The 24,095-nt window shown below is 35.2% G+C and overlaps 1 protein-coding gene across 16 annotated transcripts in view; it reads right to left on the bottom strand.

Moving 5' to 3' along the window:
* Nucleotides 1–1,146: 1,146 nt before the first annotated feature.
* Nucleotides 1,147–24,095, bottom strand: part of ZMYND11 (zinc finger MYND-type containing 11) — a 141,611-nt gene continuing 118,662 nt past the window's right edge. For 9 of the 16 annotated variants that reach the window (XM_056799986.1, XM_016426278.2, XM_007504693.3 and 6 more), the window contains 6 exons: nt 23,649–23,767; nt 15,986–16,193; nt 15,469–15,537; nt 14,366–14,638; nt 13,849–14,034; nt 4,886–8,146 (listed from right to left, as the gene is read on the bottom strand). In XM_056799986.1, coding sequence (XP_056655964.1) covers nt 8,024–8,146; nt 13,849–14,034; nt 14,366–14,638; nt 15,469–15,537; nt 15,986–16,193; nt 23,649–23,767 — 978 coding nt within the window. In that variant the 3' untranslated portion in view covers nt 4,886–8,023. Of the gene's footprint in view, nt 1,331–4,885; nt 8,147–11,453; nt 13,308–13,848; nt 14,035–14,365; nt 14,639–15,468; nt 15,538–15,985; nt 16,194–23,648; nt 23,768–24,095 lie in introns of those variants that run through there. The other 7 variants (XR_008912376.1, XR_008912375.1, XR_473256.3 and 4 more) reach the window with 5 other exon arrangements.

Genomic DNA, 24,095 nt, shown 5'->3' with positions numbered 1-24,095 from the left:
GCTGTAGGAGAGAAAAGTTAGGCTTTATGGAGAAAAAAATGTAAAAGGTGCACAGAAAAGATAGGTAGGACCCAAGAGACTAATATAATATCGCTAAGGAAGCCAGCCCACAAGAGAGAATGCCCTCTATGATGAAATTATGAAAACACAAAGAAATAATTTTAATGAGGGGGAAACTGATTAGCAAGAATGATGTGAATGTAGAGGGAATTCACTTAATAATTTAGATTTAAGAAAGACAAATACTGAAGATGGAAGTAAGAATCAGTCTTGGAGAATATGTAATGGCATCGTCTTGAGAAAAGTATCAGAAGCACAAACTCAGAATGACTTTAGGCTAGTCAAGAAAGCCAGGATTTGTTTGTTGCTTTGCTTTTTCTAAAGCTACACTAGAGGAGAATAAAGAGAGTGCTGCTTGGAGTGCAGGGCATGATGATAACTAAAGGTGGAGAAAATTCAGACACTTTACTTCTTTTCTGCAAAGAGAAATGGTCCTTGGATTTAAAAAAGGCAAAACAAAAAAAGGCAATTGAGTACTGATATCCAAGATGAATACTGAGATAGTAAGAATGCCTTGCTGCCTCTGAATAGTTTAAGTCCAAGGCCCACTCAAGAGAACTGCATTCTCTAGATAGAATTGGTGGGTGTAACTGATAAACTGTCAATGAATGAAAGAGCACTTGTAAACATCTACAAAATGCAACAGCAATCACAAAAACCCATCCTGGCTCCATCAAGAACAGGCTCTAATGCCAAGAGATTCATTTGGACCTGCATTCATTACATACAGTTTGATATGTGCTGTCTGTGGCCTTGGGCAAGGCACATTACCTTCTTACTTCTGTTCCTTCATCTTTGGTAAAATGAGACTTGGATTAGGCAGCCCCTAAAGATCTCTATTGCCATAGATCTCAGGAAATACCAGAATAATCTCGTTTCCTATTTCTACAAGGTTACTAGACTGACAGATCAAAGGACAATGTATTGCATGTAGATTTTAGCAAAATATTTGATTAAGCCTTTCATATTTTTCTTTTGGACAAGATGGAGATGTGGACTACAAATAATTACAACTAAGTGCATTTATAGCTGGTTGAATGGATAGACCCCCCCCCCAACCCCCCAACAATCATTAATGATGCAATGTGAATTTGGAAAGAACTTTAATGACGTGTAATCTTTGCTTGGCCAATAATTAATTTTGTTTTAAAATAGTGACTTGGATGACACACTTCTTGGACTTGCAGAGGGCACAAAGGTAGCTAGAAGTAGATGAAAATCATGATCTGCAAAGATCTTATCTTGATAGGGTAAACATAGGTTGAATCTCCTAAAAATAAAGCACATGTAAAGTCTTAATTAAAAAAAAAACAAAAAAACACAACTCCATAAGCATCTGAGGCAAGGTCACCTGGACTTTATCTGAAGATTTAATGGGCTGTGAACTCAAATGAATCCAAAGTGTGGTCATGGTAGCCTAGGAAGTTAATGCAGGTTATATTAAAAAAAAAAAAAAGGTCTGATATCCAGATTTGCTGACAGTCAGATTACATCTGGAGTAAAATCTGAACATTATTTTAAAACATATTTCCTTCTCATCATGAGGAACTTGAGAGTTTTGTATATTAAACAATGAATCTCCACTATAAAAAGTTTTCCTTCAAAAAAGTTAACTTCTAATTTAATATATTTACTTCTAATGCTGGGCTTTTTGTTTTTGAGAGAAACTAATAAACTGAAGAACATCTGGAGGCCAACTAGGAGGTCTCGGGGTCAGGACAAATTATAAGGTACTAGGGATGCCTTGCTTAGAGATGTCTGTGGGATGGAGTGGGAGAAAATGACAATAATTTGCTTGGTCCCAGAAGACAGGAAAAGTAACAGGATGTAGTCATGGGGCAAACATGGGGCAAACAGGTTTAATGTAAGTTAAAAACTTCAAAATGAGTCAAATGCCCAAAAGGACAGTGGTGGGTCTCTCTCCTCTAGGACCTCAGAACAAAGGCTCTGGGGCTCTGGATGCTCATTTAGATATGGATTGGACTAAATGTTCTCTGACATTCTCTCTCTCTCTCTTTTTTTTTAATAGCAGTACAGCATGCACAGTGTCAAACCCTCCCCAAATAAATAAATGTAGAAAGGCTGTGGCTTGGAGAATGAAAAATAGGCATAGGTTTGGCAATGAAAAGGTCACTGGTGGCTTCAGAAAGCTCATTTTTCAAGGTAGGTCATGCAACTGGGGAAGGCTTGGAGGACAGTTGGAAGGTGGGCTGCTCTTAAAGATTAAGGAGATTTGAATATGAAGTCAAATGGAAAGGAATCACTGAAGAAAGATTAAACGTATTTGAAAAAAGGAATGATTAAGTAATTCCCACTTCACCCACACACTCATCTCTCCAGTTTTAGCCCCTGTCTGGAGCTTAGGTTACTCATTCCGAATGCTGCTGGATCTCCTCTGGATGCCCTCTTACTGAAAATCAGACATCCCAGAACGTTAGAGCTGGAGGAGGCCTTTAAAGATCATCTCACCCAATTTCATTTTACTGGGGAAGAAACCAATGGCTGAATATGTTCACTGTCTCCGTCAAAGTCAAACATCTACTTGATGCCAGAGTTGGGGTATTTCCTGATGTTAACCTAGCTCATCCCAGGCTCCATCTTCCTCCTTTATTCTTCCTATTTAGCACCCTTTCTGTGGCAAACCTGGATGAAAACTTCAATTCACTCCAGATCTTCCCCTTCCTGCGACACCTCTCCCCAATGTTCAACAATTCCTTTCGATCCTACTTTAGAACTTTCTCACTTCCACTGCGTCCTTCCCCTTTCTGACAGATGCCTCACTAGTCTCCGTGCCTCTGGTTCCTCATCTTTTCAGTTCATCTTAATACACCACTGACAAACTAATCTCAAAGCACAGTTTTGATTGTTTATTTTTATTCAAGATGCTCCACCGCCTAGAAAATCAAGCTCACACCTCAGCCTCACATTTAGGGTTCCTCACTGTGTGGGTCCAACTTTTGCCTTTCCAGATTTCTCTCTCACGAAATAAACACACCAGGTGATAGAGGATGCCACGACTATATACCTTTAGTCCTGCCTCTCTGCCTCCTCCCTGCCCATCTTCCCAAGTGACACCCATTGAAGTCCTTTTTATTCTTGAGTTCGTTTCCAATCTCCCTCGTCCGAACCTCCACAGGACCCAGATTTCTTATTTCCCCCACTAGAGTGTGAGTTTCTTCATGGCAGAGCCTCCTCATTGTACATCTCTCAACATCTAGCATAGTATCTTCTCTTCTGGTTCAATGAACAAACTATCGAGTCCTAACTAAAGTACTTGACATTTCATGTCGTGATAGCAGTGTTGCCACAACCCACACATCTGAAGTTCAGGGTACATAGGATGAAAGCATTTATTTGGACTTTGTTGGCTCAGAATTGTTCATTGTTTGGACGTGGGTTGATTTACAGAGGAATCCTGGCCCACGCAGGCCAGGCTGGGTGAACAACAATGTGGTTCCAGGACCTCCGTGATCTCTCCTCAGAGCATCAGGCAAGAGGAGAGCCCAGACTTCTGCCCTGCCACTGAATAGTCCACATTGGACCTCTCTCCAAGGAGCCTGAGATTCAGATCAGTATTACCTCTGCTGGGTAATACTGCTGGACCTGGGAGTCTACTGTCAGATTGCTCTGCTTAGAATTCCTTTGAGTCAGTTATAAGCTGCTCCAGCAAGACCACCAATTCTAATAAATACCACTGTTCCTTCTCCCCCAGCCTCATCCCTGGGGTATCTTTCCCAGTCTTCTTATTTGTTCTTTGGGTCCTCTGAAACTCTTTTTATTTACAATCTGTCTTTATTAGACCTTAGATATTATTTTGTCTTTATAGACTATAAGTTTCCAAAAATGTATACTTTGAATTGAATTTATGCTGTCTACTAAAAAAATGGGATAACTATGCTACTTAGTAGTATGTAAGAACTTCTAGGAGCACCTGTTTAACATATAAAGTAACTCCAAATGCCACCAACTCTCCATGAGATTGGGATTTTCTAGGCTTCTTAGAAATCATTGAGCAGGTCATCTTTGAGGCAATACTCAGAGTTTAGTTTTAACTATTTAAGTAAAATGGTAGTTAAAAATTTCATATAATTTATTAATGTAGACTGGCCTTGTTCAAGTTGGTGTACTTTTTTCTCATTTCTATTCTCTTTTCCTGATTTTGTAACATAGAAATGAAAGAGTTCACATCTGTCACACTTGGCCACATAATACAAATTTGCTAAAATTAAACAAATTCCTTAATTTGGTAAATGGTTATTTTAGAGCATCATGCTCCTGCATAAGCCCAGGACTCAGAAATATGTGCTTGGGGTTAGCGAATCTTTCCCTAAGAAAAATATACTTAGCTTAATGACTGCTTTAGTCTTTCTTGGTATCCCCAGAGCTTAGCACAGTCCTTGGTATATAGTAACAACTTAATAAATGCTTCTTGATGGACAACATTGTAATAGGGTACCTTAAATAATTTTATTAACAGTGTTGCAACCTCATTTTCTCAGATAATCTGAGAAACCAATATTCAGAACTCAAAACTATGTCTCTCAGAGATGTATGCCTACAGGACAAAAAACATGCACAGAGCAGCAGGGAAGGACCAGGGAAACTACAATTTAATGGTAAGGAGTCTGACTCTGAAACTATCAACATTTGGGACTGGTGAGCTCAAAGTAGGAGCTCCACTAGATGAAGAAAAACAACGTGGGACCCATTTAGTCACTGTGTAGGGTTAGGAAATGTTCTAATGCAGTCTATGTACAGTGTAAAAACAAATATACTGCTATAGGAACATTATTTCTTAAAATGGAATAACAAATGCTTAATACAGTGAGAATCCAAGAGTTGTGTTTTATATTCAATTTACAAAGAAATAAATTCTTTTTGATGTTTTCTTTCATTTCTTTCTTTTTTTTTTGTGACACACACTATATAGAGATCCAAAGATAATACACAGAAATGGTCAAACAATGAATGTTGGAAGTGATTACAATGAGGATTTTCCTTCCTCTCTGGACATGTCCTGCAGCTGGAGTTCCCTTTGGGATCAATGGGATCTCCTCCACCTGTGGATGAGAGTAGCAGGGTGAAGAAGAAGAAAGGGTATGGCCCAAGAAATGACACAAATACATACATGTGAACATATCCCATATATACGTGTTAACAAATTTCAATGACAGCACAATTCCTAAAAGAATAAGCATTTCTGTTTTTTAGCTGAAATAACAACATTCTAATCCCAGTAACTTAAAAGTAAGGACTTCCTGGCAGATGATTCAAATTTGTTGTGCCTTAGTTAAATAGTCAAGAGAACATTGAATAGAAAATTAAAGGGAAAAAAATCTTAAAAAAAAAAAAAGCTTTGAGTTTAATTCTTTGCTAACAAACATTTTTTTAATTGTTTGCCCAGTTTTGCATGATGCAGAAACCAGACCAACTTTCTTAGATTATAGTTTTATTAACCAAAACAGTTTTCCTGAAAAAAATCTAAATATGGCGGCACTGAATTTATCAGGTTCCTCAATGCATATATATGCATATATCCTCTTGTTAACCATGGTAGAAAACACAACTTAAAAAATTGTGAATGCAGTTTTGATTTAAATAGATGTTGTTTGTAGGAGAATTATTTTAATAAAATTATTCTTTTATAAGGAAAATGGTTGCCAGTAAATGACCCATAATACAGAATCAGCATTCAGCTGCAGTTGTATTTAGATGCAGGGGACTGAACTAGATTGACACTTTATTAAGCCAGTGATTTTTTTAAATACATTTATTAACCAATGTTAACACATTAAATGACTCTATATATTGCTAGTCAGAGCAGCTTACAAAATGCCAGAATGCATCATAGAACTGGACAGCCACAATGAATAATTACAATGTGCATAGTGGCTAAGCTCAACACCGTAATATAGCTTTATGATTTGCAGAAAATTAATTTTTAATAATGATTCCTAAAACAATCAATTGTAATTTTACCTAAAACTTATACAAAACCAGGCCACAATGTCTTTTTTTGTTTTTTTTTTTTTGTTTTTTTTAAACACACAGTTTTCACGCTGTAGTAACTTGGAAATGTGCAACCGTGTCAACAGAGACGAAAAAGCCAAAGTAACACGAATCTTACTTTCATGCAGCTATCAGTTAAATAGTACATACTCTGGAATGATTTTACACCAAAAATATTTCCACAATAACTTGCTTTCATAGGGGTGGATCGAAGTTTGGGAATTTGTAAAATAACTGAAAGATTAATTTTCTTCTACTATGATGGACCTCACCAGTGCCACAGCAAAATGGCAACATGGATTAATTACACAGAAACAAGAAATAATGCAAGTTACTGTGTAATTTAGCATGTTGTTTTGAATAGGGCTGCTATGTCATTTCTGCAAAATATTGTGCATTATTTGGCAGTTGCTGGTCAATTAAGTTGTGTCACCACCATCTGCAACAACATTAGGTTTGGATTTTTTTTTCAAAGAAAGTTGAGTTAGATTTTTGTATTTAGAGTGACCCTGACGAAACCCAGAGAAAACTTTTAAAAAGGCTTTTCTCCTTATTATTTCACTTCCATTGTGTGTAATTGCTTTAATAAATATCAAAGATCTAAATAAATATTTACAAATTATTTCTCTAACTTCTCAAAAATAGCTAGATGATAAAGGGAATTTGACTTGGTCTAAGATCAATCAGCCTTTTAAAAAACAAATTATGAGACTTTTTAAAAGAAAAGAAATTTAAGTTTTACTGGATGTGATTTATATAGCTATGTATAAAAAAACTCATTATTCAACTATCGATCCATTCCTATTGGTAATGCTTCTTAATCCAGACATTCCTCAAAATACAGACTTTTTACAAATCACGGCATCTTTAATACAAGAAAATTAACATGCATTATTCTTCATTCTGTGTACAGTGATGGAGCTCATTAACAGGCAATGACCCATTACTACAAACATAACGGCTTCTGTGACACTTAAGTGCTTTCTTTCCTTTGAATATTAACTTACAATGGACTAGGTGACACCAGATAATAGGCAGTCAGATGATATTTGGGGAGGGAAGGGAAGCATTAAAGAAATTTGTATGCCTCATCTAAAATTTCATGTATGAATAAAGGTAGTTTTTGGCTTTTCCTTGTTTTGTTACAAGCACTCGTGTTAGGACAAGAATGAAATGTGCAAACTTTAAAATTTAAATATTCATTTTCTCTAAGATCCAGCTCAGTAAAAGATTACCCCAGTTCCCTGCAATTTTAAACTACAAGATCAAAGCTAATAATTTGTTATAAAAGTTATATATTGAAAAGAAATAATGAAAAACACAATTGGGAAATATTTAAGAAAAAATATGCAGGACTAGCACCTGCTGTGTCAACCCTGTTCCCTAAATTCAATCATATACCCACTGGCATAACCAATAGATAATGCCTTTAAACAGTAAATTAAGCTGAACAAAACCAGCTCAACAAGGTTAAGAAATAAATGTTACATCAAGGTAGTATGTTTTATTTCTGAAACAGTTCTATATTTCTTACATTCAGATCTATTTTAAATGTTTCTTTGTTAAACTCACTTATATTCACCTGTTTTTTTTAAAGATCTGTTGTTTAAAGGTTAAAATCTCTGTAAAACCTAAAAATGTTTTAAAATTTGCTGAAAATGCAACAAATCCTCAATTAAAATTCATTTAAAATAACCCTTAAAATACCCTCCACTGATGTTAATCTTACTTACTGACAAAATCTGGAGGAGCATGAACAGAAGATTTAAACTACTGTGCAAAATTTCTTCACGAAAAGTGTTTAAAGGCTGGTGCAAAATGGGAAGCAAATTCTAAACAATTTTGGCTTCTTGGAAACAAAAACCGCTTTGTCTGAGAATAGAAATCATCGGGGTGATTCTCTCTCTCGCTCTCTCTCGCTCTCTCTCTCTTGAGGAGGAGGAATATACAGCTTTCATCTTTTTCGGCGACAGGTGCGTTTATGTTCAGCATGCCAGTGTTCCTGCTGACACTTGATCGAGCAATAGGACGTATTCCAACAGCAATGGTACATGGCTTCCTCTTCACAGTTGTAGCACTAGGGAGAACAAGCCAGGAGGCATTATTATTGCAATATAAGATATAGAGCCTGAGAAACTAAAGCTTTTCCTTGCTAATTTTAGTTTGGTTTCTGTGTTGAATAGGCCCATTTTCCACATTTAATGAGATAAAAGTACAGTAAAATGATTGAAGTCAGTCTGAGTTTCAGTCCCAGGCAGCTGCTGCATGGGCCAGTGGGAAGATCACTGACCTGGTAAGCCCCGAACCTGAGTTTGGCTCTTATTCTACCTCTTGTTACCCATGTGTCCTTGAACAAATCACTTCCCTTCTCTCCACATGGGCTTCTTTATCTACTAAATGATGCCTCCTGAGGTCCCTTTCAGTTCTAGAGCCATGAGTCAATGATTCTGTGATCAATGCTTCCAAAATGATCAAGTCAAGGAAGGGATTAATAAACTTAAATCTTTTTCCTCCTTTCTTGATGCTATAAAACAAAATTAAGACCAGTGATAATAATCATCCATTGGACACTTTTGAAACTTCAAAAAAAGTCCCTACAAATTACACTAGCACCATTACTAATATTCTTGCTTTATCTGGACCAATTTCATAGAATCTGAAGATTGGAAGGATCTTTAGGAAGTCACCTCGTCTATTAAGTTCCTGAAACATGAATCTTCTACACAATATCCTATTTCTACTTCAATATCACTGCTTCTTAGGAAGCACCACATTCCATTTTGGGACAGTTCTAATAACTGGAAGTTCATTTTTATTCTGAGTCAGACCCTACCTTACTAACTGAAATCTGGGCACTACTTGATGGACTTACCTGCAAAATTTTGAAATAAAGATCTTTTTGTCAATGATCGCCATTTATCCTTGTAGTAAGCTGATAATATTGCTTATCCATCCCCTATTACATCTTTGCATTTTCCTGAATACCAAAGGCCAACAACCGATAACGACAGAGGCAAGAAATGTTAATTTTCTTTTTGTGTCAACAATGTTAAAAAAAACAAAAACTGATCCTCAGGAAAACTTCCATACTTAATTACTTTGTGCTCTATAATTCTAGTGGAAATAATCATGTGATCTCTTTTATGTTATCATGTAAAGTTACTTCTTGGTCTTATTTCTAACCAGTCTTATTTTGCCAAATATCAGTATTACCTTTCTTTCTTTCTTTCTTTCTTTCTTTCTTTCTTTCTTTCTTTCTTTCTTTCTTTCTTTCTTTCTTTCTTTCTTTCTTTCTTTCTTTCTTTCTTTCTTTCTTTCTTTTTTTTAACCCTTACTGTCTGTCTTGGAACCAATACTATGCATTGGTTCCAAGGCAGAAAAATGGTAAGGGCTAGGCAATGGAGGTCAAGTGACTGGCTGAGGGTGATACAGCTGGGAAGTGTCTGAGGTCAAATTTGAACCCAGGACCACCCGTTTCTAGGCCTGGCTCTCAATTCACTGAGCCATCTAGCTGCCTCAGTATTATCTTTCTTTAACATCATTTCTATTCTTTTATTTCCATGAGGTAGAACACATGGTGTCATTCTAATCTTCTGTTGTCTAACATATCCTATCAATATGGAAGCTCATGTGTCTCACAGCCTATAAAACTTGGTTCACAATAGAAATAAAATTAATGAAAAATTTACCCCTTTCAAGGAGTTCTTTCTTAATGAACTCATCCTCTCTTTAAATCAATACTTTTCTGATTGGAAGCAGATAGAACATACTTTTTGATTTGATGCTTAATTCTTCATGCTCCACCCAAAAGCAAGGTCTATGTCTCTTTCTTAAAGCACTTCATTAGGCACATTGTTGCTATTAATATCAGCTGAATAACTTGTATTTAAATTTGATAATTTTTGAGAATCAACTTCATCAAGGTAGAGAGTTTATTAGCTCATTCAGGTCAACAATTACAAAGTGATATATTTGGAGCTGATAAAGCACTGATATATCTTCCAAAGCACCCAATTTGCCATCAACTTGTGTAAAGCAATAGTTTATTCACATGACTGGATATAGAGAGTGACCCAAGACACAAATTAGAGAAAACCACCTCTAGCTCTTACTATAGCCAAATCTAGAAAGCAGAATACTGTATTCTGCACATTTCTGGTGATATCCTGGCAAGTGAAAGATCATTCTACTGAAAAGATGAGAGGTGACTTTTATGTAGTTGGACTTGAGTTGGAGTCCCAGCTCTGCTACTTACTACATATTTGAGCTTCATTTAGCCAATGTTCTTTTTCGAGATCTTGGTTTTCTCTTTTTGTAAAACTAGAGGTTTGATTTAGAGATTTTTGTGAAATAAAGGACATTTAACTATTGGTAGCTATCTATCACCTTGTGATGATCCAAGTTTACCCAGAAGAATTTATACACCCAGTTAACTCACAAAGTATTGGATAATAGGAATTTAAAAAACAGTTTTTTTTTTTTTAAATTTGAGTAACAAGATAAATGTAATAAGCAGAATATAATCTTATGAAATGAAAATGAAGTCCAAAGGAGTGAGATGGCAAAACTGCCAACACAAAGAAGTTTTCATGACCATAAGCAGATATCACTTTATGTGATAATGAGAAACTATTAAACCAGTTTGAATGACATTAAATTTCAGTAATGGAACTTTGCTTTTTCTGAAGCCAAAGTCCCTTTATACTTTGTTTAGAAGCAGGACCTTGTTAAGAGTTTTGATCAGTTACAAGGTACTCAACATTTGAAAATGCAGTATCCCTCCAATTTTAAGAATAAAGTAAGATAATTATTTTCTTATATAAAGAAACTACAAAAGTTGTTTGTTAGTAGTCTCCTTTGTTTTTCCCTAAATTCAGCTACAAGGAATTAACTTATAATGGTGTTCCAAACAAGTATTTTCTAGAGGTCCACATTCCTGGATTTCACAAACTCCTGGAAGTCATTAGAAACATCAGCTGAAAAGCAATATGGACAAAAAAGTATTTATGTTGATTATCATATGGCATGTTAGCCAGACCTCTAAAATGGTTTACATGTGCTGGGTCAGGAGTAAGAAGCCAAAGTGGGTGAGGAAGGAAGTATATTACTTAGGAGGGCAAGACAGATCCATGGAGAATCCCTGTTGTTTTTCTTTATTAAGTGTCACCTTCAAGCTGTGGTTATAATCTTGTCATGTAGCTATAAACTGTGTGATACACCTAACTAAAATGTCAGAGTCTGACGTTTTGGTATATTTCTTTGCCCTTTATTTAAATGAAAGGGAAAAGAAGAAAAGTATTAAGAAATGCTAAGGCACACATGTAGAAATAGACCAAGTGATGAATGACAGCTGCCCAAGCATAGAGAAAAGTTTAAGTAAAGGCTTTAGAAAGTGAGGTTTATTTAAAAAAAAAACAACCTACAAACAAGTACTTTTACTGAGGTAAAAACAATAACAATATCCTAATGAACTTTTTAAAATCCTAAATTTTTTCTAAGTGACAACAAATTTATTCAATTAAAAAAACAAACTTTTGTTGACTTAAAAAACATCATTTTAAATTAACTTATTCAACTTTTGAACTCTCTCTCTCTCTTTTTTTTAAACCTGAAAAGATTAGTTTTTTTCACCTTTTGGAGACCAATTTCTCATTGCCAACTGCTGGGATGCCTGGCTCATTAGCAAATAGGCTAGTTTTGGCTTATATATTCCAACTATGTAAAAAAAAATCTGCTGATTAAGTTTTAATTTTATAAACACATCACACCTAATTGAGTGTTTTTTAAATAATACTTGGTAACCATATGTACGATTTATGTAGATTAAATAATGTTTCTAACCTCCCATATATATCAGTCTCACTATAGTGTAACTTGTTATAACATGAATTCAAGGCCAACCTAAGAATCCAAGAGAATTTAATTTTTACACATTAAAATATCTATAAAGAAGCCAGCCCCAAAGTACAGACTCCAAGGATATGATTAGAGCAGGATTCTAATATATATATGTGTGTGTGTATGTATATATATATGTATAAAATATATATATGTATATATATATATTTATTTTTTTTAAAACCTTTATCTTCTGTCTTAGAATCAATACTGTATGGGATTCCAGGCAGAAGAGTGGCAAGGGCTAGGCAATGGGGATTAAGTAACTTGTTCAGGGTCACTCAGCTAGGATGTATCTGAGATTGGATTTGAACTCAGGACCTCCCAACTCTAGGCCTAGCTCTCAATCCACTGAGACTCCTAGGTGTGTGCCCTCTATTATATTTCTTAAGGTTCTTGGACTTGCTGTCCATATTTGGCAACTTACAAGCACAATATTCTAATCTTTTTTCTTGATTTTGGTTTCCTCTTTCAACAAAATTGTTCTTTTGAAAATTTCTGGTGACCTTCCACTTAATAAATCTAAGAAATCATATTCTACTGTTAGCAGTCCTAACCTTAGGAAAGCTGTTTTTTCTCTCTGATAACTATATTTGATAATTTCATGTATTGGTTTCTATTCTGATTTTTTTTGTGTCTCAGAATTCTTACACTACTTAATCTTTCCTCTGAAAGGGTGTCTCACCCTTCATCACTCCTTCGTTTGAAGTGCTTATCTTATTTCAAAAATTATGTCTAGGTATCTGACATACATATACTAGAGTTCTTTCTTTTAATATTCATCTACCATCTGGATATCTTGCTACCAGACAGTGAAGAACACCAATCTTCTTTCTTTTTCTCTTTCCTTTTCTCTTTCTTTCTTTCTTTCTTTCTTTCTTTCTTTCTTTCTTTCTTTCTTTCTTTCTTTCTTTCTTTCTTTCTTTCTTTCTTTCTTTCTTTCTTTCTTTCTTTCTTTTCTTTTCTTTTCTTTTCTTTCCAAGCCTTCCTTTTCCCTCATTCTTCAGTTACTGTTGGGGATCTCCTTCTTCTGATTAGCCTGTTGAATGTCATCATCATTTAAGATTATTGGGTCCATTCTCTTACCCACATCCCTGTAAGAAGTCAGAACTGTTATGACAGCACAGCTTCCAAGCATCCTGCCTGCTCCCTAGCCCCCATATCTTGCTCTCTTTGTTCATCCCCCACCCCCTCAGTTTTTTCACTAACCTGTCTTCACAGCTGAGTCTCAGTCTTCTTTTATCTGCTTGTCAAATCTTTCCTTTAAACTAATTTTCAATATTCACTTTTCATAAAGATTTTATGAAATGTTTTAAAATAGTCCCCTTAGATTACAGAAGCTGCAAGTGAGTAAGATGAATTAAAGAAAGTAGCAACAAAACTTCAAGAAATGAAGTAAACTTAAACAAGGCAATAAAAATTTGGAAGTTGCAAGTATACCATTTGTGTTTTCTCACCCAATCAATAATTACTTGGAGCCTATTCTATATCTGAACAGAATATGGGCTATAGGAGAATATAATATATTTGTTGTCATAAAAGAATAAGTATATGATATGTTTATTGTCATCAAAGAGTTTAGCATTTAGCTAGGAAGATATGACTAACCAGTGTAAAACAAAGAGACACTAACACAGTACAGGACTGAACACTAAGTGGTAGAGTGAGAAACTGTAAGAGGAGCAATTATAAAATAATTAAACTGATTTTTAAACAAATGATTAGCAAAGGAAGTTTGTGGAAAAGATGAAACTGATCAAATCAGCACTGCAATTCCCAAATGCACGATGGCAAAGTTATTGTTAGCCAACACATGAATTGTTATTCTACATAAAAGGCAATTTTCAATAAAAAGATGAAAATATGATTTTTAATATTTACCCATTGCTTCTTCTTGGTCTGGGAAATCAGTTGCTTGTGCTGTGTTGCTAGCTTCTTAATCTCCTCTACAAATTCTTCTTTACACTTTTCCTTTACCTGTTTACATTTCCTGTCCATCTCACTCTGCATATTGGCCACAGCTTTATTTACAGCTTGCCTTTTTTCTTCCTCCATTTCAGTACGCAGCTAATTGGAAAAAATCAGGCCCCAGACATGTCAGTTAATATAGACATAGGCTAAAAACTCAGCAAACCAAACCATACACTGTTATTCAAGTAATGCCATCCTCTTGACTTCATTAATGTGATAAAAATATGCAAGAAGAGACCAGGAGTATAAGATTATTAGTAAGACCAGTACAAAAAAGCCTAAGGAGGTGATATGCATAGCTGTAAATCTGTGGCCTAGCTGGTGGCTATATACAAGTAACTAAACCATTACAGGAAATGACGCTCATCTACTAAGTAACATTTTCAGAAAACAAATTATAACAATCAGACATCAAAGACAGGATTACCTTCTCCAGTGCTTCTCGTACAACCCTTTCAGTCTCCCGCTTGTGATCAGATTTCATTCGGTCTTTGAAATCATTAAAGATTTTGGTGTATTTGTCATGGCACATGTTTTGACACACTCCATCATTAGTGGTCTGTGTGCTCCGATGCAGCATTCTTGGAGAAGAGGCACTTAACTTCTTGGTCTGAGTTGAGACTGAAACCTTTTCTATTGGCTGAGGCATTGTGGGAATTTCCTGGCTGGAACTTACAGCTTCAGTTTCAGGCTCTGGTTCCTTGAGGGCAAAAAAAAAGTACTAGACATTACCTATAGCCACAATAAATCAACACATCTCAGACACAAGAATAAAGAATGAACTATATTAACTTATAAGTTTAGTAATAGACAAATAGCCATGTAATAAACAGTTATCATCATTAAATTAAAATTAAAGAAACAAGTTCCTTTAAAAGGAACAGGATTGCTGGGCTTCTTAGACATTAATCTCTAATCTATAATAATTATATAGGTTGTGTAATTAAAAATTGAATACTAATAATCTTAAACTCTTAAATATAAAATTATTCCACACACTGATGATAATTGATTTTTAAAAAATCACTTGCTTTGACCAGATTTGTTCAATTTGCTAAAATCTCCAACCACTTCTTACAGAATATATATACCTGAACTATGTTCAGCCCTAGAACTTGATTTAAAAAACATGAATTTCATGATGAAAAGATTACCAGTTTGAAAAAGTGCTGGCTTTTTAAATGGCAGCTTGATTCATGTTAGTTTCATTATTTGTTTTAGGAATAGAAAAATAAGAGTTCCCAGCGAAGTTGCATGGAAAAAAAAGTACTCTTTCCCCTTTAACCACAGGGCTTAATGATGCTTTAATCAAGTGGAAACTGTCACCTGTGATACCAATCTCTCTCTTCCTAGTAAGTGCAAGATGTGAGAAGGGATGAGGCAACTTTCTCACTTGACTGATGTAACTAATTCAATGATCACAATCAGTTTACACAAGTATCCATAGGAGGGACCATTCAGGCCATGATTTTGAAATGACTTTCTGGATCACCTGCCACTTAAGGACACCACGGGGTCAGGGTAACTTACTTCTTTTTTGGGTTCCACACTTTGATTACGCCGGCCTTTCTTTGCTCTTGGTTCCTGAGTGACTTTCAGCTGTGAACACATGATAAAAGTAAGAGCCCATTATTTTTGTGAAGTACTTCACCTGGGCTGAAAATACTGACCTAGAGGTGAGAAAGGAGTTAACTACTCACTTCTGCCTTCTTACTCTTAGGGCCCTTTGCACCAATTAGTAAATAATCTCTCCTGAAGCACGAAGTGCTCACAGATGAAAGATCTGAAAAAGTTAATGTGTATCCCCAAAGTGAGTAATTTACTTCCTTTTCCTTGGGAGGGTCATATTTGAAGGCTCTTTGGTTTGGGGGGATTGAGAGGAAGAAGAGGACAATGTATGATACTGTTTATTTTTGCAGAGCAATTTACAATATGGTTAAGAAATGGAAAAATTATGACCCATGTTCTGTTCTTAATTAGACAGTGTGAACTCAAATATTTTCACATTTAACAATGATTTCTGGTTTCCAATGAGAGTAGGACTCACCTGTTCATTACTGGTAGAAGAGATGCTGGATTCTGCTTCTTCTTCACCTCGATCTTCATTTTTAGATTTCCAAAATCTTCCTTCACGCAGGAAGCGTTGATGTAGTTCCAACTCATCACATGCCTTTTTCCATCCCATACTGCGTTTCACATGCAATCGATGGATGTTAACTGTGATATCTTGTATATTTTCAGATGGAATCCAGGCCCTATAAAAATAATTTGAAGGTACAATTAGAAATTCCCAAAGAGAAAGGATATGTATATGTGATTAGTGGATGGGGGTTTGGGGGTGTTAAAATTGTTTGTATTATAGTTCATTTAGAAACAATCACCCTTATTTATGAAAAATTTGATGAGTCTTATCCAAATTTGGAACTAGTAAGAGAAGTTAAAAATTAATGGGACTATCCATTATAATTTCAGTTAAACATAAGACGACTCTTGGCTAAGGAGGGGAAAAAAAGCTGATTTCAAAGTTCTCAAAGTCTAAATTTGTTAATACAAATGCCTTTTAATGTTTTTAATACTCTGTTTAATATGATCAACTTATATCTAGACATAATCTCACATATATCCAGTATTATCAATTAGTTTTCAAAATGTTTTGATTAATTTTGAATACTCTAAATGATTTTATACATTGGGATAGGTCTTTTCATACATAGGAACTATATAATAGATATTATATATCAGAATCTTCTATTGATCTTATTACCAAGAAACAGGTGACAAAATATTCACAACTACTGACCTATGTGTCTGTTTCTACCAAATTTTATGAGAATAACCTGCATATGCAACAAGACTATCTTAGATGAAGGCTTGAGATTTTAATAAGTGATATTCTATAGCAGATCTTATCTTTACAGTTACATAATTGCCTGAAAGGATAATGAATAGAAGATCCTACATTATACCAGAAGTAACTCTGTTAAGGCATAAAAGAGGGAAGGTTGATATATATGCTCATCAAAGGTCTTTGTCACTGTCATGGAGGTATCTAGCTCCAAGTCCAAATAGAAGTCATTCCTTAGAGAGACAGTGAATTCTTTCAAATGTTCCTTTTTGTAAATGAGATTGTGCTAATTTTACCAAACTCAAATAAAGCATAGATATCCAAAACAGAACTTACTATCATCATCTTTAAACTGTCTGTTATTATAGAGGGCAACATTATTTTCTTGATTCATCAAGCTCAAAATGTACTATCTCTCATCTCCCATAGCCAATCTGTTGCCAAGGCCTGTCAATTTTGCTGTTGGTTGTTGGTGAGTCTGCCTGCCTCAAGTGTCTCTTTCCATTCCAAGCCATTCAGTCACTAAAGTGATTTTTCTAGAGTCTAGATCTGACCACCCCCTAATTCAATAAACTAAAATGGCTTTTAGCCTCTAGGATAGAATTCAAAATGCTCCATTTGAGATTCAAGGCCCTGCATGACCTTTTCAGTCTTTCTTATACCTTACCTCCTTAATATGCACTCTTCCATTTGGTGATACTGACTTCCTGGGTGTTCCATGCAAAAGACTCCATTTTTTGCTCTAGGCATCTTCTCTGGCTATCTCTCATCTTTGGAATATTCTCCTTCCTCAACTCTACCTAACAAGTTCCAACTAAAATCTAATCTTTCACTGGAAGATTATCCCAATTCCTCTTAATTCTAATACCTTTCATCTGTTAATTTCCTCATATTTATTCTATTTATAGCTTGCTTTGTATATATTCGTTTGGATATGTCTCCTCCATTAGACTGCAAGCTCCTAGAGGATAGAGGCTGACTTTTGCCACTTTATATCTCCAGAACTTAGCCCAGGGCTTGGCACAGAGTAGAAGTTTAAATAAATCTTACTGACTGACTGAGTAGGTATTCAAATGGCAGATCTTCCAAGAAAGTCTCTATCACAGGATTGTAACAGTTGTGCCTGAATAAAAGCAAAGCTCACTTTGGTTAGGAGACCTCACCATGATTATAATTCTCTAAAGAATTTTAACTGATGACACTGAAGGTGTGTGGCTCTTTTTCACCTGTCATTCTGAATGGTTATATGTAAAACAGGTTTACTTAGTTTATTTAAATAAAGTTAAGGCAGTTCTATCTATTCAAACACAACTGAGTCATTCATTTATTCTCTGTACTCTGTATATCCTATGCCTGGAATGTGAGTTCTTTTCACCTCTACTTCTTGGACGGATTTCCTTCAAGGCTTGGCTTAAGCATCATTTTATGCCTGAGGCCCTTCTAGATATCCCCAACTGCTACTCCCCCCCTCAGTGTATCCCCTTAACCCTAGTACCTTGCATTTTTTTGTAAACATGTACATATAAATATCCTCACATATACTCATGCATGTGTGCGTGCACACACACACACACACACACACACGCACACGCACACACACGCACACACACAGCATGTCTCTTCTGACAAAACATAAGCCCTTGGAAGTTTTGTTTTGTTTTTTAAATCTCCAGTTTCTAGCCCTATATGCCTGCCACATAAATGCCTGTAAATTCAGTCAACAAATACTTAATGTGTGTTTATGTGCAAAACAGTGTTTGTTAGCATTATTATATTAATGATCATTAAGATAGTCCCTTCAAAGAAATTTCAATCTAGAAGAGAAAGTAAATTAAGAATGGAAGAAAGTATAATATCAAATATATGACAAATGCTATAGGAGAAGTACTTTTAAAAAACATGGTGTTATGGTGATTTGAAGGTATCATATGTGGTTGAGGATAAGGATTAAATAAGTCTTTGTGATTGGAGTTTGGATTAGGCTCTTCTTTGTGAAGCAGAGATGGAAGCTGTATCCAATGCCAGTGCCCTGCTAGGGCATCAGTATCAACTAGTATCAGTATCAGTATCAACTAGGGCCCAAGGTAGCTAAACAGAAAGATTCCTTTACTTACTAAATGCTATGCCTTATGAGCTCTTGGATGTTCAACCTCTTGAAGAACAGTGCTGCAAAGGGAATTCCTAGGTCTCTTCCCATTTGCTTTCTCCTGGACCTCTTGGGGCACCCTGCTTCTGTTTCTAAGTTTCAGATTTCTTTAGAACCTAATCTGTAACTCAGTAGTAATCCCCAAGGCTTGAATGACCTCCTACCCTCTTCTCTCTTGTGCCCACTGTTTCAGTAGTACCATTATCCTTCCAGTAAATCCAGGTTTACAACCTCCGAGTCTTCCCTGATTCCTCATTTCCCCTCACACTGCACTTAGTATTATAATTATCTAAGTACATCTTCTATACCACACCTCTATTGATCATTTGGATCAATATCTTTTGGGGTTATTATGAATAATAATGCTGTGAAAACATGCAAATCACTAAAATAGGGGTTACTTTGTTCAACCCCTTTAGGATTAATCCCATCCTCTATCATATTATCTAAAATACTGTTCCCCACAATCATCCTCTTCTGCTACTCTTAAATCTTGCCTTATCTGAAGCTCATTATCTGCTATCTGCAAACAGTTCTCCACTATCTTTAAAATCATCACCTGACTATCTCAAGCCAGTACCTTATGTCTTTCCACTCACTACAGCAAAACTCTTAAAAAGCCATCTACAGCAACCCTATGAGGTAATGCTGTTATCATACCCATTTTGCAAGGAAGAAACTGAGGCTGAAAGGTTAAATGAATTGCCCAGTTCACACAGCTAGTGTGAACCAGCTTAATGCCTAAGTGAGGATTTTAACCTGGGTCTTTCTGAATCCAGGTCCAGCACAAAATGAAAACTCATTACAAGCTGTCCAAATTCTTATGTGACTCTGCATATTAAAAATATTTTTAGAATATTTTTATGACAGCCTTTATGTTTTTACTTCTTTTATGAATGTACAACTTAAATAGGTTTATATTGTCTTGGGATAATTAAAATGATTCTTTATAAACAACAACAAAAAGCCATCTGTATGCATCCACTTTCTCTCCGCAAACTCATTTCTACAACTCTTTTGCCATTTGTCTTCTAATCTCTGCTCAAATGAAACTACACTATCCAAGTTAGGCTTAATTGACACATCTACTGGCCTTTTCTTAAACCTTATCCATTGTGGCCTCTCTAAACCCACTACAATTTATGAAATTAAGGGACTACACTGTCCTGAGTAATCTCTCCTCTCAGGGTTTTCAAGACATTTCTCTCTCCTGATTCTTTTTCTGTCCATCTGATCACTACTTTGCAGACTCCTTTGATGGAGCATCATCTATATTTTGCCCTAACAGCAAATATACCCCAAGGCTCTATCCTGGTTCCTATTCTCTCTCTATTCTTTCTTTTGATGTTATTAATCATTTCTACACAGAAGACACACAGATCTAGATATCTAGATATCCATGTCTTTCTCTGGATCTACATTACTAAGTACCTATAGGACATCTGGAACTGGAAGACCTAAAGGCTTCTAAAGGCATCATTGTCTTTTCTCCCAAAGCTGTACTATAGCCTAATGTCCCTATTTCTGCTGAGGGCACCAAGATCCTTCCAATCATCCAGGTTTACGAATTCAGAGTCACCCCTGATTCCTCATTCTCCACATGCCATACATCCAATCAGTTGCCAAGAATTTTCAATTCTACTTCCAAAACATTTTTAGTATCTTCCCTTCCTCTGCCCTGACTCACACAGTCACCACCACTCTAGTTCAATCATTCATTACCTCCTCTGGACTACTACAAATATTTCCTAATTAGTCTCTTTGTCTCAGGTCTCTACTCATTCCAATCCATCATCCACATAGCTGTCAAAGTGATATTTCTATAGCACAAGTTCAAACATGTGTATCCTGAACTAAATAAATTCCCCTAACTCCCTATTACCTCTAGGATCAAATACAAAATCTTTTTGGTTTGTTAAAGACTTCTCTGATCTATAACTCATGTTTCTAAGCTTGGAATACATGACTACACATGCTATAATCCAGGCCAACTGGTCCTGCTGTTCCTTATAAATCAATCAGCTTCCCACATCAGTACCTTTGCATAGGCAATTTGTCACCCATGCTATCATCGCCTTACTCCTGTAGAAAACCCAGTTTTCTTCCAAACTCAGCTGAAATATCACTTCTTACATGAGGCTTTTCCTGGACCTCACCACTGGTGGATGTATTTTCCCAAATTAGCTTGTATGTTTTTTCTTTATTTTATATCAATCAAAAAGTATTTATTAAATGTCTGTGCCAGGTGCTGGAAACACAAATACAAGGAATGTAATGATCTATGCTTAAAATGAGCTTACAGTCTTATGGGAAAAATAAGAAGTATCTATCTATGTCTATATAAAAATTGATACTTTCACAACATAGTTAAATATAAGATATTATAGCAACAGAAGCTTGGTGAATCAGGAAGAATTTCAGGCAAAAGAGGATGCTCACATTTCAACTTAAAGGAAGAAAGGGATTCTATGAAATAAAGGTAAGGAGGAAGGGGCTTTCCAGGTGTGAGAGACATCCAGTACAAAGGCAATGGACATGTAGTGTTGAAAGGGAGAGGAAAAGCCAGTTTGGCTGGCTCATAGAGTTCAGGAGGAGGAAAAATGATTGATGAACCTGGAAGCCAAGTTGAGAAGGGCTTTAAAAGAAAAAAAAAAGGGACTGATCTATACTTAAAGTCACTTAGGCAATAGTGTACAGAATGAACTAGAGTGGAGAGAGACTCAACTGAGACAAGGAGATCAATTAAGAGGCTGTGGCAATAATATAGGTAAGAGGTGACAAATACCCAAACCACATGGTAGTGGTGTATAAGAGAAGAGAAAAGGTCAGATGCAAAGATGTAAAAATAGAAATAGCAAGATTTTCCAACTGAACTGACTAGATAAATGAGATTAGGAGTACAGGATAACACTGAAGTTACAAATGTGAGACTGGAAGGATAATGGTTCCTTCAATAGAAATAGAGGAGTTTCAGAGAGGAATAGGTTTATGTGAAAAGGGAAGGGAAAGGAAAAACAGGAATAAACATTTTATACATGTATAATACAGAACAGTGATAGGTACTTTACAAATATTATCCCATGTGATCCCTGCAAGACAGATGATATTATTATCCCCATTTGACAGTCAAGGCAAGGTTAGGTGACTTGCCAAAAGTCACAAAGCCAGAAAATGTCTGACACAGGATTTGAACTCAGGTCTTCTTAATTCCAGGTCCAGAGTGTTTACCATTGTGCAACCTAGTAAAATTTTAGACATGTTAAGTTTAAAATGTCTCTGGGACATCCAGTTTGATACTGAACTGAAGCTCAGGGGAGAAGCTGGGGCTGGATATCTATCTATCTATCTATCTATCTATCTATCTATCTATCTATCTATCTATCTATCTATCTATCTATCTATCTATCTATCTATCAATCTATCCACCTATCCACCTATCCATCTATCTATCTATCTATCTATCTATCTATCTATCTATCTATCTATCTATCTATCTATCTATCTATCTATCTATCTATCTATCTATCTATCTATCTATCTATCACCAAGTCATCAGCATGGAGATAAGAGTCAAATTCACCCTCAGGACAAGAACTATTTCATTTTTGCCTTTGTATCCCTAGCACCCAATAAAGTGATTAACATATATAGTACGCATAACAAATGCTTGCATATTTTCCCCAAAGTCTTGTATATGGAAGGTACACAATGTTTGTTATATGAATGAATTTCCATTTTCTAGAAAATTTATTAATAGCATTATTATTAAAGAACTTAAAAATTTAAGTTATAACTAAATTTTAAGCAATGTCAATGTGAATAACATATACTACAGATTTATGTGTCACTATACATTCCATTTTCTGAAAGAAAAATTATTAAAAGTACTTTTATGGAACTAAAAAATGAAAATTATTTCTGCCATTGATCTAAATCCAAATCCTGAAAAATATAATTTGGAAGCTGAGCTCCCCTTGCAAAGAAAAAGAAAAAATATTTTCAAAGCTAGAAATTTTGTCTCATAGCATAGTCATGGATGTACTTTTTACAATTCTCATGCATATGAAAAATAATTATACATATTTTTAAATGCACCTAGTCAAACTGTATATTTTACCGGAAAGGTGATAATTTCCCTAATGTTAAAATCCCTGGGTTTTACTAGGTCTTTGTCACTAAGGCTGAAACTACTATAATCACATTATAATACTACTAAAATCTGTATGTACTCTGAGCCTTTCTATCCTACTATCTTAGTTTAATCAATATTCAAGGCTAATACACTACTGTTACAGTACTAAACAGTTTCAGTTATCAAAAATGTCCTGAATTTGATACACAAGGAAATGATAGATTATTCTATTTGCTCACTGTGGTTCAGGCTTTATAACTGATTGGATATATTAAAATATTTATCATATGATTATGCAACTTCTAGCAAATATTTTCTGAAGCTGGTTGGCAATTGTTAAAAGTTCAAGTTCAAGTTGGGCCAAAAACTTCATTTCTTTTTATTTAATATGAATCAAACTTTATAATTACTCTAGAGAATTAATGAAGTTCTTGCCTCAAATCTTCTATGACTGAATAACATTTAGTTGAAATAGTTTTGAAAACATGCAGGCATTAGGGAATTTGAGACTAATAAAATGTAATAGTAAAGACACCTTTAAAGGCAAGGAAGGTTATGACAATTTGCATAAGGAATTCATAAATTACCTTTGGTGATGGTGACCAAAGAAGCGAACATCAACTTGATTGTCCTCTTTCTGCATGACTTTGGCTGGCCAAAATCCAAAACCTTTCATTTTGGCCCAAACCAGCTCATGATTAGGTATCTAAAAATAAAACACATTTCCCCATATAATTTTAAAAATGTTAAAAATAAAAAAAAATTAAAAAGTATATATACTATTAGCATTTAAACTCTAAGATAAAGTATTACAATAGTCACTTAAAATCAAAGCTTCACTAAAACCAAATTTCTACTTTTTACTTTAATTTTTTATGTACATATGTTAATAGAGAATGTTTTTACACAGTAGATGACATTGCTTCCTCTAAGAAAATGCAATAAATTTTCAAGGAAAACAAATATATACAATCACTGCTAGATGATGGTAGTAAAGTAGCTTCTTCTCCATTTCCTATATTGTCTGAAAATAG

The sequence above is a fragment of the Monodelphis domestica genome, chromosome 5 (assembly GCF_027887165.1).
Source record: "Monodelphis domestica isolate mMonDom1 chromosome 5, mMonDom1.pri, whole genome shotgun sequence".
In the NCBI taxonomy this organism is placed as follows: domain Eukaryota; kingdom Metazoa; phylum Chordata; class Mammalia; order Didelphimorphia; family Didelphidae; genus Monodelphis; species Monodelphis domestica.
The sequence above is the reverse complement of the archived record's forward strand: the minus strand, read 5'-3'. Positions and strand labels throughout refer to the sequence as shown.